Here is a 16,659-nt window from a genome sequence, read left to right on the forward strand (position 1 = left end):
ATACTTTTGGCAATATAGTGTAACTCTGAAGGGAGAGGGAGAGGTGGTTTACTCAGGAGCAGTGAGCTGTAAGAAGTTAGCAATTCTCTCTTAACTCTTGTCCAATGTTCAGTATGGAGATAGGAGTAGTGATATATAAGATGCCTCATATAGGCAGCAGTGCCAAGGCGTGGGGAGGGGGGGAATATCATCTACATACAGGTAGTCTTTAACTTACAATTCATTTAATGACTATTTGAAGTTACAACAGCACTGAAAAAGTAGCTTATGACCCTTTTTTACACTTACAAGTGTTGCAGCATCCTTGTGATCAAAAAACAGATGCTTGGCAACTAACTAATGTTTATGATGGTTACAGTGTCCCGCAGGGGTCATGTGATCACTTTTTGTGACCTTCTGACAAGCAGAGTCAGGTTCACTAACAACCATGTTACTAACTTGCTAAACACTCAGGGTGAAATTCACTGAACAATGTGGCAAGAAAGATCATAAAATGGGGCAGAGCTCACTTAACAACTGTCTCACTTAGCAACATAAATTTTGGGCTCAATTGTGATCATAAGTCAAGGACTACCTGTAGTTACACCTTCTAGAATTAACCTAATGAAGTGGTGGATCAAATAGGAAAGAATACTCAAGTAAAAAAAAAAGGCAGAAGAAAAAGGGTGACATCGAGACAGGTCTTGAGTAAGCATACTTTGAGCCAGTCTTCCTTGATCTAGTATAGTCAAAACATTTTGACTATAACTCCCAGAATGTCCAAGCAGCAGAGTCAAAAGCTCTGCTTATGTTCAGCTTTCTTCAGGATTTTGATAGCTATTTCTTCATTACTACAATTGTCTCTACAATCTCCACCAATAAAATGAAGCTAGGTGAGAGATGGGCTGTTTTAATTTCATATATTAAATTGGGGGGTATAATTAATAAAGAAAATATTATCAAGCACTTCTGATTTTTCAAAGATTCAATATCTGGTGTATTCACTGCAACTGGTATCTCAAAATAGCCACTGAAATTGATAATCAGCTCAGTCTTCCATCAATCGGCTGGAAAAAAAAACTTGTGAAACCCTAGTGAATTGTGGACCATGGCTTAAAAATCTTTATATTAAATTTCATCACACCACACCAATGCTGACATTTTAAAAAGTTTAATAAGCTGCAATAAAATAAGGACCTATGGAGTACATAGAGTCCGTCACAATGCATAAAAGAAAGAAAGCACAGAAAAAAAGATAAAAGGATTAAATCACTTTCCATTGGTTAGTCAAGGAAATAACAGACACACACAAGTATGAAGCTGTCACAATTGATACAATTTCAATGGTGAAATAGCCCTAGCCATTACAGGTTTATGAATTACTGGATAGCAACTGAGTATCACCTTTTATATACATTTAAAATGTTCTTCAGATGAGGTATATAACCATTATCTAATGACACATTTTAACCAACAATACACAACAGACACATTCTTCTCCTAACATCACAGCATTTTCCAGTGCCCTGAAGAGAAGAAAAAGATATACAATCAAACCCTTCCAAAAATGCTACTTATCATATGTAGATGACAATATCAGGCTGGTCAAACACGGGGAGGAGAAATCCCCATACATGATTCTTGAGATGGGATAGAAAGGACTGCCTTGGATAAAGAAATAAAAACCTTTGTGAGAGAAAGGAATATAAATTAATGCATAGAATATAAAATTGCCAAATACATTTGTTCACTTGTTGAGTGCAAGACATTGACGAGGGCTCATTGAACTTTCCCCCCAAGTTTTCAGGTATGCTATTGGAAACTAAAATGATTGCAGAAGGTTAGAAGCCTGCTCCCTATACTAAACCTCCTGTAGCAACTTTGTAAGAGAAGTGAAGACATTAACAACAAATACAGACAGGAGTTAAACCTCTGGATAGCAGAAAGTGGATGCAAGAAGTAGCAAAAAGGAGCTATCTATAGGATTATGCCTCAAGACAGGCAACATATAGGATTATGCTTTAAGATAGACAACTAATAAATTTCCAGAAAGAAGAATGGATCAAGCATTTTCAACAGCCAAAAGCACATGAAAACCACACATTTAGGAACATCCACACAATCCCATCAAAATAATTATCAAATAAAAGAGAATGATATCCTAATAACATAGCGTGACCTAAGGAGTGTTAAGAGAGGGGAACTAGGGAAGATAAAAGTACGATCCAAAGAAATAAAATAAAAACAATTTCTAGAGAACCCAGAAAAATGGGACCTAGCTCAAAGCAGCAGCTGAAGATTTGGAGTGAGGATAAGAATTGACAAGAATCAGCTGCAAAATAATAGAAAGCATACAACATTCCCCTTATGTGCCACTGCCACCCTGTTGCCCCCCCCCACGCCCCAGCTTCTAGTAAAAATCTCCTTTTATTCACTATCCCTGAGTCCATATCCCCAATCAATACATTTCTTCTGGATTGCCAGTTATTCCCTGTGATGATGCCCAAACATGGAGTAAGACTGAAACATAAGATGTTTCTTTCTTTAGGTGGCAAGACCACTGAAGAGAAGCAGGCTTTACTGAGACATGCATACAAAGGCATACAGCCACCCCCATATGCCATTTTTTTTTCACAAGAAACTTTATTACTAGAATTCTTATTGCTTTCAAGTGCTGTGCCTAAAAGTGCACGTGACCAAACAGTTTTCAAAGAACTGTGCTCAACAGTTGAATTTTCAAGTCACTTCCACAGAAGCAAAAAAAGAGGAAAAAAGCAACCATGCCATGCTTTGAATCCATTTGATATAGGTTTTACAGAGATGGCCGGTCTGTGTCTGTGTTATTTCTCACTTCAGCCTGAAGGTTTTAAGAATTTTAATTCCTGTCCACTATAACACAGCACTTGTTCTAATGCGGAAAGTAGTCTATAATGGTTTTATAATGCTTGATATCAAGATTTCTGTATTAAAGGTGTTGGTTTTAACATAAAGGAATATTTAATGATGAGTGTAAAATATTTAGCCCATGCACGGGCTTACATCTCAGTAAGATCTAGGATTTTGATTTTGCAGCATAAATTCCAGACCAGATGACAGTTCTTCTGTTTAATGCTATTTGCAGTAGGAAATATGCCTTTAAAAAAAAAACCACTACCACCTTTCTATAATATTGCAAACCAATAGAACTCCTGAGACTTGCCAGCACAAAATACAGGAAATAAATATTTTAAAACTATTTATATTTACATTATTATTCTTCCATTTTGTGACTACCTAGGGAGAAAAGGCAGAATTTATCCTGCAACTAGGAAAGCATTTTACTCTCTAGCCAGATGCTATGAAAACACAGCATCATGTCTATGTTTCTGTACTACACATACATACTGTACGTATATATTCACATTGCATTTGAATTTAATGCATACACACATTATGAAATTTTTGATAGCAACATAAAGACTTATTTATGCAAATTATTACATACATGTTAGAAAAATCATTCAGACTCCATCCGTTTTTAATTATTTAGGAAGCCTGCTCAAAAAACAAGCACATTCAATGGAAATGTGAAACTCCTGAGATTATCCTAAGGTAAATATTCTGCAGCCCCTTGGATAAATGCAAAAAACAACCATCACCCTTTTGTTCACCTATTCAGTTCTTCCCAAAGACTGAGATAGGCAAATATTGTTTAATATTATTAAACTGTTGCAGGATGTAAGCTGTCCCTTAACGTATGAGTGGTCACTTAACAAGTTTGAAGTTATGACATATTTTTTTTAAAAGGCCACTTAAGTGTCCCAATAATTACAATTGATGCAATGTCCCTAGCAGTCATGCGATCACATTTCAGGGACTTGGCATATGCCTTGACATTTATAGCCAGTTGCCGGGTCCCATGTTCTCATGATCATGTTTGGCAATTCTTTTGCCATCTTCAGGCAAAAAACGCTCATCAGATAAAATGAGTTCACACTTATGGCTATGTAGTTTGCTGAACAGCCACATAACAACCATGGTGACTCAATGACCTGGCAAAAATGGTTGTAAAATCAATTCTGGTCACACAGTACTTTATGACATTGGCTTACAGCCAAAGATCCAGCCCACTGTGGTTGTAAGTCAAGGACTACCTGTACAACTAACTTTTGCAATTGATACTTGGTGATTTTATGTATGTCAATGGTCCTCAAATGGCTCTCTGATTGTTTTGGATTTGTACCCAAAGAGCTTACTACTATTAGTACTATCGATGTTTTCTTTTGCCAGAATTGTTCTACTTCTTTTTGCAGGTCTTTATATTTTATTATTTTCTCCAGTTCATCATCTTTATTATTATTTCAAAGTAAAAGCATATTCATGTTGAGAATATGTGTTTGACAGGATGAAAAAAAAAAGCCATTAACAGAGAAAAGTGAGTGCTCCAATCGTTATAGAGGTTACTGTTATGCAGAGAGGTGTGAAGGTGCAATTCTTCACTTCATAAACTACATGAGTTTAAGGTGTTCCATATAGCCATTGCTAGAAACTACTGAATGCAACAGCATGCCCCACCGCAAAGCATCAAGAGTTTGGCTAAGAGTAGGATTACTAAGAGAATGAAAGCATGCCAGTTGGAAGAATTAGGGACAGACAAAGAAAAATACCTCAGTAAGAGGGATAAGATGCAAATATGATAAAAGCCAAACAACAGGACAGGTTTGGGGGATTTTTCCTATGGTAATCAGAACATGAAACTGCACCTTACATACCAAATATCTATTAGATGAGGGAAAAGTAAAATGTTCACAATAAAATGCAAGGCACATAATTAAGTCCTGTGGTTTCTAAAAGAAAAGCCTGACCCAGCAATAGTACAAGCCAAGTTTCAAAGTTCATTTTAATGAAGAGACTCGAGTGTCAAAAAAAAGAAGTGTTTTGAAGGACATCCCAAGGTACTCTTAAAAAAAGGTATTTGAATATTAGAGGCTCAACATCTCTGCCAGGTAAGAACCGAGTGTCACTGGGATTAAAGTACAGAGCAGTCTTCCAATTAGATAATGCTTTGTTCTCTTTTATCTCAAGACTTGTTAGCCCTCTACACCAAATTGCATTTTTTTTAAACTACCTGAACTGTTTTGAACTGCTTGGTTAATCTCTTGCTTCCTAATGTTTTGATTGTATACATAGAAAAGGTACGTCCAGCTGGCAACCAAGAGTGCTGAAGTGTAGGATGGCGTGGCCTTCTCCAAAAAACAATAAGAAGCTGGACTAAAACTATCAGCAACTCTGGGCCTGGCAACTGATTGATTTCTCAGAATTATGCAACTTTGTATGGGCAGCAGATTAGAGCAAAACAGGGTGGATTTGAAGCTGAAGCATGTTACGTAATGCTTACACAAGGAACATTTAGACTCTAGACCACACAAGAAATTGGAACTCACGAGTTGTAGAAAGATTTTATTAGCAGAGATCTAAATCAGAATCACTTAGCTTAGTGATGTACCACAAGAAGCACCAACTACCCAGCAGTTTGTTAGGAAGCAGCCCTGGGCAGAAGGAGCAGGAAGTTGTATGCATATCTGAATGTAAATCATGTAAAGTTGGGGAAAAAAAAGATTTTTGCAATGCCTTGCCATCACCACACACATGCATGTGCTCACACATTTCCTTAAATATTTTAATACTCCTGGTGGAATGTCTAGCACATTTGATATTTACAATTAGCAACCAAACAAATTCATATGAATCTTTACAGAGAACATTAAGCCTAACCTGATGCTTACAACAATTAATTTTATACATCGTGATTTAAATGAAAACAGAAGTTTTTAAAAAATCAAATGATTTTAAAATATTATATAAAAATGTGTCCACCCTGATATGTCTTGTAGCTTTAGGGCACCCTCTCAAGTCACAGACTTGAGTAAGCGGGCGAGCAACAGGGCTTTACATTTTTAGATGCCAAATTCCAATTTCCTTGATCAATGAGAAACTTTACAATAGGTACGGTCGTTATGAATTTTCTGCCTGCAGTATAATGAGCTTTGGTATAAGAATAGAAATGCTCTCTATCCTTTAAAAAAATCAATTTCCTCACACTTTCATTCTCCCCCAACTTTATCTTATATTCAATAACCCCCTCACCGCCTGGAAAGACTGGTTCAGGCTAGTTAATACAATAATGCATAAAGATGTTTGAGTTTGTTGATCTCATCTGGTATCCATGGCAAGCTATTCTGAAAGGTCAAACTATCTGAAGGCCTTCACAGGAAGCTCTCAGGAGTCAAACATGGCAAACATGAGGAGGTCTGCACAAGTTTCTAAGCAATTATCTAGGCCTTTGTTGTGGCTTAGCGAGAGCTAGAAAAATAAAATAAAACTCTGGTCCTTACCTTTCTTCTCCAGCCTCAGAGCAAAAGGAGTCACTGTTACTCCCCCCAAATGAGCAGCACAAGATAGGATGTTTTCTTTTGAGAAAACATTGCTTCCCTTCTTATTCAATCCAAAACAAATGTCTGAACTGGAAAAGTGACTATTGCATTTGAAGTACATTGTATTCTCGTAGGAATGACTTCTTTAAAGAAAGATGACACCTTTATCTTTCTATAATACACAAATTAAACTTTGAAGGTAAAGCAGGTAACTTGCATATAAAATTAATGAATAATCGGTGAACTTACACTCTCCTTGGGGGAAGGCAGAAAGAAATTTACTTCATGTTAAGTTGCAACCCATACATTTGTGAAAGTACCAGAAAGTTCCCGCTGCTACTTCATTCACAACCAGCATTGTCATGATTTTACTTTTTAAAAAGCCTTCAGATACCTGAAGAAGTCTATGGAAAAGAAACTTGCAGCAACTTCATTGTAAAGAAATTCAAAAAATCTTCAGCAATGAAAGATTTCTCACAAGGAGCACCTTCCAATACTTTCTCTTTACAGATATTTTTCTCTGAGATCCATACTTAATTTTAGCATCATAATATGCCTACGAATTCAGGAGTATTTTAAACAGGGATCCCCAAGAATTTTGGGGTAAATGCAGTTCAGAACTTCTCCAACAGAAATTGTGGCAGCATTATAAACAGTAGCCTTTAAGGTGTTTAAGGTTTACAGCAATGTTAAACGAGGCAAGCAATCTCTATTTAGGGTAACATTTTCCATTCATCCAACAGGACTAGTTTCTTGGGTAGGCCAAGCATGGCTGACTGTCACTGAAAACATAAGTTTTTTTTTTTACACAAAACCTGGCTAGCTTATAGCCAAACCCTAAAGCCCAAAGTTACATCACATAGGTAATTATTAATAACTTAATAATAAAGTCCATCATTATAACCTGCTAGTAAAGATTATAATTAGAGGAGGAAACAACTTTGGGTTTTGGCTTCATAATGCCCTGCACAAATTAAACAGTGTCAGTATGCTACAATGCACAAAAGGAAGGAAACACTCTGTGTGATCCTTAGCAGACATGCCACCAAACTCTTGTGGGATGGCCATGACAGGTGGTTCTCTTTCCATTACAGTACAAGTGCATGTGCATTAACCCATAAACTGCTAGCTTCAAATCAAGAAGACTAATTCATTTGTTTCCTAACATGATAAATAAGGCACTGTACTTTGAACTGAAACCGCTAGGCTTCCAGTTCAACTCCAGGAACTTTCAACTTTTCTTTCTCCGTGATACAGAAAAATGGTGTTCCTCTCCGGATGCAACACAAATTGAAGGCTCCTTAAAAAGCAAGAGGGAGATGGCCTTTAGCCAGACCCAAGCACCTCTCCCTTCTTTCCTGTTCAGCAGTGGAACTACTGAAAGAAAGAAGAAGAGTTTCTATGACACACTTCCTACCCAAGACGTTGCTACTTTGCATCCAGCCGCCTGCGCTTGTTGGGAGAAGATTCTTTCTTTGCCCTCAGCTTCCTCTTGCTCTGGGTTTTGTTCTCCTGAATTCGTTTCACCGATCTGGTGAGAGCTTTCTTACTGCTTGCCTTTTTAAGAGGCTGACTGGGGGGATCTCGCACCATTTTCTCCTTCAGAGCCTTTATAAGCCCTTGCTGCTTAGAAAGCAGGCTAGCTTTTTGACTGGTACCGGCTTTCCCTATATGGGCGGGAGCCTTTTTCTTCCCAGATCGCGAGTCAATAAGTTTCTTTGACTTCTCATTCTGAGAGGTGTGCTTATTATTTCTTCCCGCCGCTGTCTGCTTTCTAGTAGCTGGAGTTCCCGCTTGCTTCACTTTACTGACTTTCTTGAGAGAGATTCTTTCCTTGCTTGAAGGACTCAACTGCCGCATGGCCAGTGTCCTGACATTCTCATTCGGTGTCTTTTTTTTGCTTTGCTGAAGGCTGCCTTTACCGGGGGTGTCATCCTGTAACTTTCCTTTCCCTTTTCTCCCCTTTCCTCCTTTTTCAATTGGAGTCGATTTAGTAGGAAGTTGGATGGCTTTCACTTGCTGGGCCAACTTGGGGGACATCAAGGGTTTAATGCACATGCTCTTGTTGCTTGAATTGCTTTCGGCCAAGTGCTGCTTGGACACACAGTCATGCCTCTCCTGTTTCACCACCCTATGGAATCCATGAAGTTTGCCTCTCAAGTTGGAATATTTCCTCAGGATCCGTGAGCTTGTCTGCACAGGCATGCTAGGGGAAGGCTGGATACTCTTGGGTCCAATACATTGAGCCAAGCTGACTTCAGAGGGAGATGTCTGCTTTGGACCAACAGTCTGCTCTGACTCAGTCTGGTCACCATTCTCTCGAGGTCTGGTCCACAGCTTTGGGATCTTTATAGTATTTTTTGCTGGGGTCATAGCAGCAAACTTCTTCAAGTGTTTCTTTAGACGCTCTGCTTGGACAGAACTGGGATAGATGCCAGAAGAACAACCTTTCTGGAGTGGAAGCTTCATGAGAGGAATGTCTCCTGGGATACGTGTGTTCAGCTTCTTCACAATGACCAGAGATTTGGTTTCAGTTGTCTCCATAAACCATTTGCAGATATTGGATATATCAAAACCCTTCATGAAAAGCATCTGAACAGGAGACAGTTTCTGGACTTCAGTGGATCCTTTAAACTTTCGAGTCCTCTTCTTGCTTTTCCAAATCTCTTTCAACTTGTCAGATTTATTCTTGACCTTTGGAGCTGGCTGAGTCTCCTTCTCCAGCTGAATCCAGCCTTTCTGGATCTTCATATACTGGGTGCTAAAGTTAGTGATGAGTTCTTGGTTGTCTTCCTCAGCACACCATTCCACAAATCTGGGCTTGTCAGAAAGTACTTTCATGCTGTTAAAACCAGTAGAGTTTTCATTTCTTGCATTTGGTTCATCTGTGACAACAGGATCTGCTGATGTGGTCATGATGTCAGAGTTTGCTTGTCCAATTGCTTTTTCTGATGTATTTTTTGTGGCAGTGACGACATGAGCTGTAGTAGGGGTGTGCCTCAAATTATAGAACTGTAGGGCTGGTTTCTTGCATTTCATTGTCTTCTCTGGCTGTGCATGCTTGCTACCAGGACATATGAAGCTACTTGTTTCATGCTGGTTGGACAATACTTCAATAATATTCATAGGACCGTCAGAATTCTCTAAACTTTCTGGCTTTAAATCTACTTGTTTTTCGGTTTTATGAGACATCTCCGTTGGAACATGGACACTTCTCTTGTCAGAATTGGCTTCTAAGCAAATTTCAAGCATCGCTGCTGGCTTATCTTTGTTATCTTCTCCATTCTGGCTTTCCTCTATTACGGATTCCTTTGCCATCAGTTTCTTATAGGTCTGGCTTATTGTGATGTCATTTCCCTCATCTGCCTGCTGTTCAGTAGATTTGCTACTATCATTTATCAGGGTTTGATGGTGTCTGTCATTAGGAAGACACACAGATGTTGCCCCATCAAGTTGTACCTCTCTCTTAAAACGCTTAGCACCAGAACTTTTAGAAAGCTTTATCTGTAGCTGAGGACGCTGAACAGAATTGGAAGAACAAGGTTGTTCGGAACTGTCTTCTGTAGGCACCAGGGACTGCTGGCTTCGAAGACAGCGATCCGAAACAATGTGGGTTTTTTTCTCGCGCCTTCGTTTTTTGTCTATGTTTGTTTTGGAAGAAGCCTCTTTCTTGTCCTTTTCTGATGTTTTGGGCTCTACTGGAGTTTCACTATTAACCTCCATTTCCTCATCAGACTTGGTGGTCTCACTGATGTTTATTGTGTCATTTATATTTTCCTCTCCCTTATCTTCATTGTCAGCCACAATGGGCAGCACATTTTTACATTCCACAGACAGTCCTTCTTTCAAATTTTGGGAATCTTCAATAGTGGTTTTGTCTGTGTTAGTACAATCCAAACTGAGAGGCAGATTTGCTGCTTCTAAATTGGGAAGCAGCTGAGGAAGCTCCACATCCATTTTGATAGTTGCTACTACTGAAGAGTCTTCAGAAAGAGTCTCTGGAGGTTCTCGGTCAATATGAGTAGGAGGCTCAGGAACCCCACTGCTAGGATGAATTACAGGAGACATGCTCCTTGGGCTGGCAACAAGCTGCACAGGTGATACACTGCTGGGAATATGGGGAATCTCTGAAGGAAAGGTCATACAAGGCTCCAGAACATCAAGAGTGGGTGGTACTACTGAGGGTTCTGCCAAGTCTATAGGGGAAAGTAGTGGGGGTTCTATAGATGGTGATACATCTATTACAGAAGCAGGCTCATCTAGTGGAGGCAACATGTCCACGCTATTGGCTGATACTTCAGGCATCAGCAGATCCATGCTAACATGGGGTTCTGGCTCTATCAAAATAGGAGGTTCTGAGATAGCCGTTTTATCATTAGCAGCTTCTGAGACAGAATGTACAACAGAGTCTGCTATACTGTCACTATTTTCTTTAGATCTATTACAGCTATAAGAATCAGAGCCAGAGCTATGTGCCTCCAGTATGTCAGTACTGTCTTGCAAGACCCCTTCATTCTCTCGAGCAAAAGAGACGGTCTGGAGTGAAGACACAAACAAGCTGTCTTTATCTGAATGAAAAACAGGGCAAGGAAATAGAGAAACAGGCACGGTAGCTTCTTCAGCAACACTAGCTTCTCTCTGTTCCGGGACACTGACCTCAGAAGAGATGCTTTCATAAGAGCATTGCTCAGCTCTTATTTCATTGAAGGAATCTTCTTGAGTAGGAGCCACTGTGGAAGATCTTTGATCATCATTGCTACCCACAGGTTCAGGTGCAGCTAAATAGCTGCCACTTGGAAGAGAAATGCCCTGGATAGGATTTGTTAGTACCTCAGGCCTTGTTGCCAGGATGTTCCCATTCTCCTGTAAATGTGGAGTCTTGGCCAAGGTGCGAATAGTAGGAAGCTCACAACATTCACCATTGTAGTAATATCCACGAGTGCTCTTCCTTGCTGTCTTTCTTGCTGATACTGTCTTTTTGCTCTCATAGTGACATTCTGTAATTGGTTGGCTAATATAGACAACATCATATTGATTATCATAGTCATTTATTCTTAATCCTGAAGACTTCTTGCTTTTACGTGTACTTTTAGTAGAAGCTGAAATATTCTTAACCCGGGAGTGCCCATTGGTGGTTTTGTTGTGCATTGCTGGCATGGAATTAATAGGCAGCCAAATGTCTTTGGCATTCTCTACATGAGTCTTGTCACCAGGATGCATGTGGCAGACTCCCTTGCTTTTCCCTGAAGCCAGATAGTGATTCTCTACCTTTGATCTTGTTTCTTGGTCATTGATTTCCGTATCCTGGTGCATAGAGGCTTTGGAGCTGCACTGCATGGCATTCTCTTTGTCTGCTCTCCGTGGAGAGTTAGTGGTGAAAGCCGTCTCTCGAGTTTCCTCTGGGAAAGCTTTGAAAGGGTTCTTCAAAGAACCTACCCTATTCTCTAAATTCTCCTCATTAATGTTTACATTTGTTGCTTTCGCAGCTACATAGCCTCCCAGTAAACCTCTACTTTGCACCTGATCTTTGTCATCTTCACCTTTTCTAGCCCCCGTCTCTTGCTCAGTAGCGGAGGTCTGACCTTCCAGATTCTTAATAGAGTGATGAGTATTGGAGGCAGTGAGGTACCCTTGAGTGGGACTGTCTCTGGGACTTATAGAAGTTGTTCTAATAGTTGGAAGCTCGGGGAAATCTCTTCTGACAATAGAACTGCAATTGTCTCTTCTGTCTGTAGATTTCAGTTCTACAGCATGTTTCAGCGCATGGCATAGTATTCGCAAAGAACCACGGGCCTCTGATTGTTCTGCATCCAGCAATAGAGGGATTTTTGACTCAGAGCAAGAAGTTCCATGCTCCTGGTTCTCAATATGATATTGGCTGCACCCTGAACTACAAGTAGACACATCCATGTTTTCAGGTCCAGATAACTGCTGGCCTTCATAGCCTGTTTGTACTTCACTGCAGATGTCATTCAGGACACGGACAAAGTGTTTCTGGTGGTAGGTGCAGAGTCTGACCATAATTTTTTCCAATGGAGATTTTGGCTGGCCAAGAGAATCTATTGCTACTGCCTCCACAGTCTCCTCACTAAAGAGAGAGAGAGAGAAAGAGAAAGAGAGAGAAATAGTCAATATAGCACAAAATTCACAGCGTAAATTGTAACAATTCTCTTCACAACTGAATTCTTTGGAAAGACCATATCTTTATATTCTACTGTAAGGAAGTAGATAACACAAAATTCCAAACAATATGAACATTATGCCTGGATTTCTTTTCTGGTTTCTGTCTATTTATGTATAACTCAAGCACTACAAACCGAATATGACCCTATTTACAACATAATCCTTAACAGGAGTGAATCTAATGAGGTAGGAGAAATAACCTGAAAAAAATAGTGTGCAATGACAAGCTATACAAACAGACCCAGTGTGGTATAAAAGCTTGGACTGGGAAGATCCAGGATCAAATGCACCCACAGATGTTTACTAGAAAGCTTTTTGCTCAGCAATTGCTTTTTAGTCTCTCTCAGGCCAACCTATTTCAGGGTGATTTCTATGAGTAAAAATTGAAGGAAGGGGCATGACTTGGTAGAGGAAACCTTTGCCTTTTTTTAATGTTATGCATAATACCTTGAACTCCTGAAAGAAAGGTGTGGTAGAAATCTAATGAGTAAAACGTAATAATTTAAAAACAGGCTTGGATAATATTTACTATGTACATAACACCAGCTAAGCTATTTTCATTACTGTTGATTCTGAACAAACAGGCCATACAGTACAATGTATCATTCTAAACACGTGGTTAACAACCTCTTCAAAACACGCTTCAAGATTTAACTGCGTCAAAGGCTAAAACCTTAAGAAATTATAAATTCCTTCATGTTTTCAAAGTCTCCAGAAGACTTCAACTAAAATCTTACCATTTTTTTTAAAGTAGCATGGAGGCATATTTCTAGGTTTGTGGTTGGGAGAATGGCTTATGGGCGTTACAATTTAATGAATTCAGAAGAGCACAAATTTCTGGCCAGAATATTGGACCAAGTCTCTTCTGCCTACAGAAGGCATCAGCCATAACTACAGTACTTACAACAAATGAATAACAAAATAGCTTTTAGTCTTTGGAAGATTCATGGAAAATGTGATTTCACCTTTCATTTATTTCTTAAAGATACATTAAATTTTCTAAAGAAAGGAAAGGAGTCCCTGTGGATTTTATTCCACTAGTTGTTGCCAACTATAAGGGACGATGCTCATCTGCATTACAAGGCCATTGAGGCAGTGCTGTCTAAACATGTTTCCACGATATGTGGCCAGAATGACATCATGGAGTGCTGTTTCCTCCCCACCAAGGTGGCCCTTATTTATCTACTTGCATTTGCATCCTTTCGAACTGCTGGGGGGGGGGAGGGTGCAGGAGCAAAGGAAGATGGGCACTCACCCTATTGTGTATGGTCGGGTCTATTGTGCTTCTCATTTTCTAAGAGAGAGCATTTATTGATCTCATATAAAAAGCATTTCATATTCAGATTATTCAGGTTTCATTCTTACAAATAGTAGAATAGGTGATACAGTAAGAATGTTTCTGGGCTATACCACTTCTTACTGAAAGTAAGGGCACAAAGTAATGTAGTGTTCAACATTACAAAACTATAAACTGCTTATACATAATTAAATACCACAGAGTTTTTTCTAAATTACAAATACCCTATATTGCTTTTGCATGATGGTGAATCACACTGAATGAGCCCCCAGCTGCATTCAGAAGGGGCATAGTTCAGAGACAGGATTACCATTTGAGAGAACTAGATCTCATGATTACTTGGAAACAGAACATGGTATTTTTATACTGTAAATTTCCCCTTACTGAACAATGTGTTTATAAATATTAAAATTAACATTTTAATATTTATTATTCAGCCCATAGAACTTTCTTTCTGCTTGTCACTGCAGAGAGACATAGAAATTATATTGGAGAAACTATATGGTGTCTGTTTCCTTATAAGCGCATCTCAAAGTGACATTATTTATAAAATTATTTATAAATACTTTGGATTCAGCATAGTATTTGGAATTTCAGGTAAGCATAACTATTTAGTCTAATGTCTATTCAAATTTACATAGACCCTGCTTCCCCGAAAATAAGCCCTCCCCTGAAAATAAGCCCTCCCCAAAAATATCGCAACACAGCAGCAGCCATGCTCCTGCACCTAAATAATAATAAGACCTCCCCGAAAATAAGGCCAAGTGCTTATTTCGGCAGTCAAAAGAAAATAAGACCATGTCTTATTTTTGGGGAAATACGGTAGTATATTGCTCTAAATGAAATGTAGCACTTTTTTAAAAAGTGAAAGACAAATGAAATGTAGCACTTTTAATGTTAAACAATTATTTGGAAACTGAAGAAAGGGGCAATGTATAATTGAGTGAGTATTGTTTCATCAGTAGAAGGCAAATAATAAATAGGTCTGTGTAGTGTTTTGGACTTCAAGGTAAATGAGTGTTCCAGAGCAGATGGAGATGTTTGTATAATATTTGAGATGGACTGTTTTGCTTTAGAAAGTTGCAGGTAGGTGCTATAACAGCTTCCCTACATACCCTAAAAAAATCTAATTGGATGTACAAGCCTTAGATTTGTTTGCCTGTAATAAGTAACATTAGTAACATTTGCTAAGTTTTCCATTTGGGGATTTAACCTAATCTGTCCAGCTCAAAGGTAATATAATAAGTAACAAATTTAATACAGTAAATTAATGAGATAAATAATGTGATAGTTATGCTTAATAAGCTAAAAGAAAGGGAGGAAGGGAAAAAAAAGAAAAAGAGCAGCCTAATTAGAACCTTGAAGTACCCTAAAACAATTTAGTGTTCTTAAACGTAGAATAACTAATGAAAATTAAGATAAGATTAACCATAAAACCTGATGGTGTACAATCTGATGAAGTAGATGGGTGTAGTTAAAAATGGAATGTGTGCCCTATATATACACAGATACAAAGAAGCTATTATTGTGAAACCTTAGTTTGCTCAAAGAATCAAAGGTCAAAGAATACGATCAGCAAACAATTCCATCATCATTTTAACTTGTGTGTATGTGTGTGTGTGTGTGTGTGTGTAATCTTGAGAATTAATTTTCATTAGCATACATCATTCCCCACAACTTATAGCTTTCTTGTTTTACAAACTCTTATGTACAATTCTTAAAAATAAAGAAATTATGACTAGCTAGAACTTTATCTACCTTGTTTATTTGTTCTTTATTTTGTTATTTTCATTTGCAACCTTTTTTTGGTATAAATCTTGCAAAACAATTATGACTACGGGCCTTAGAATCAAATGTACGGTACAGCTTTATATTTCTATTGAGAGACTGCAATCAACAGTACCCCATGAATACAAAAACCATGGGGGGAGGGGAATCCTAGGGCAGAATTTAAATACTGTAAATATAATTTTATTTATTTGAAGGGTTCAATCACAAGCACACTGGGGAATGCTAGACTCTTATCTTGAACTTTAATTTTAAGTAAGTTTATTCTAAGGCTAGCTTCATGGACCAATTTCAATGGAATTACCAGTAACCTCATGTTTTTGGCAGCTGATGGTGCTTCTTTAGATAACAAAAAGCTTGAAAGCTCCATGACAGAACGGAAGTGGTTCTGGACTCCAAGCTATGCTTTTTATTGTTTCATAAATGTAATATAATTTGCCATACAATTTGTAGCCCTAATTTCCACCAACCCCTTTAAGAAAAAATAAAAACCTATGTTACTATAACAAAAGTACTGTCTCAGTGTTTTCACAAACAAGTGGGTGTCTTTTTTTCAGATTGAAGCTGCAAAGGTATGCCAAGGATTCAGTAAAATATAATCTTGATTTAACATGCTCCAGCCAATTTGAAGGTACAGACTTGCATTATGTTATTTTGAAGAAGAAAAAAATAATAAGGAATAGACATCAAGAACAAGGAGGCTATGCACCAACTACTCAGAATGGAATTAAAGTATATGAATGAGATATGGCTTCTTCTGAGGTGTCATTTGGATTTGCTCAAAACATTCTTTTATGTTCACATCACTTTTGTGAAGTAAAGGGAATGGAAGTTAAGTTAGAAGCAGCTACGTTTTAGGTGGTGTCCTACGCCTCTAGCGTAAAATTAAATTAAACTTCACTCTCTCCCTTCTAATATTCTGGAAACTCTTCCAAAAAGTGTTCCATGAATAGTTTGTTATGATTATCTTTACTTTACCTTGAATTTATTTATTATGTT

At 38.3% G+C, this 16,659-nt stretch overlaps 1 protein-coding gene across 2 annotated transcripts in view; it reads right to left on the minus strand.

Moving 5' to 3' along the window:
• Positions 1-1,134: 1,134 nt before the first annotated feature.
• LCOR (ligand dependent nuclear receptor corepressor) overlaps positions 1,135-16,659 on the minus strand; it is a 95,820-nt gene continuing 80,295 nt past the window's right edge. For both annotated transcript variants that reach the window (XM_081953868.1, XM_081953869.1), the window contains exon 7: positions 1,135-12,480. In XM_081953868.1, coding sequence (XP_081809994.1) covers positions 7,821-12,480 — 4,660 coding nt within the window. In that variant the 3' untranslated portion in view covers positions 1,135-7,820. The remainder of the gene's footprint in view (positions 12,481-16,659) is intronic.

This window comes from Natrix helvetica (assembly GCF_964273705.1).
Source record: "Natrix helvetica genome assembly, chromosome: 5".
In the NCBI taxonomy this organism is placed as follows: Eukaryota; Metazoa; Chordata; class Lepidosauria; order Squamata; family Natricidae; genus Natrix; species Natrix helvetica.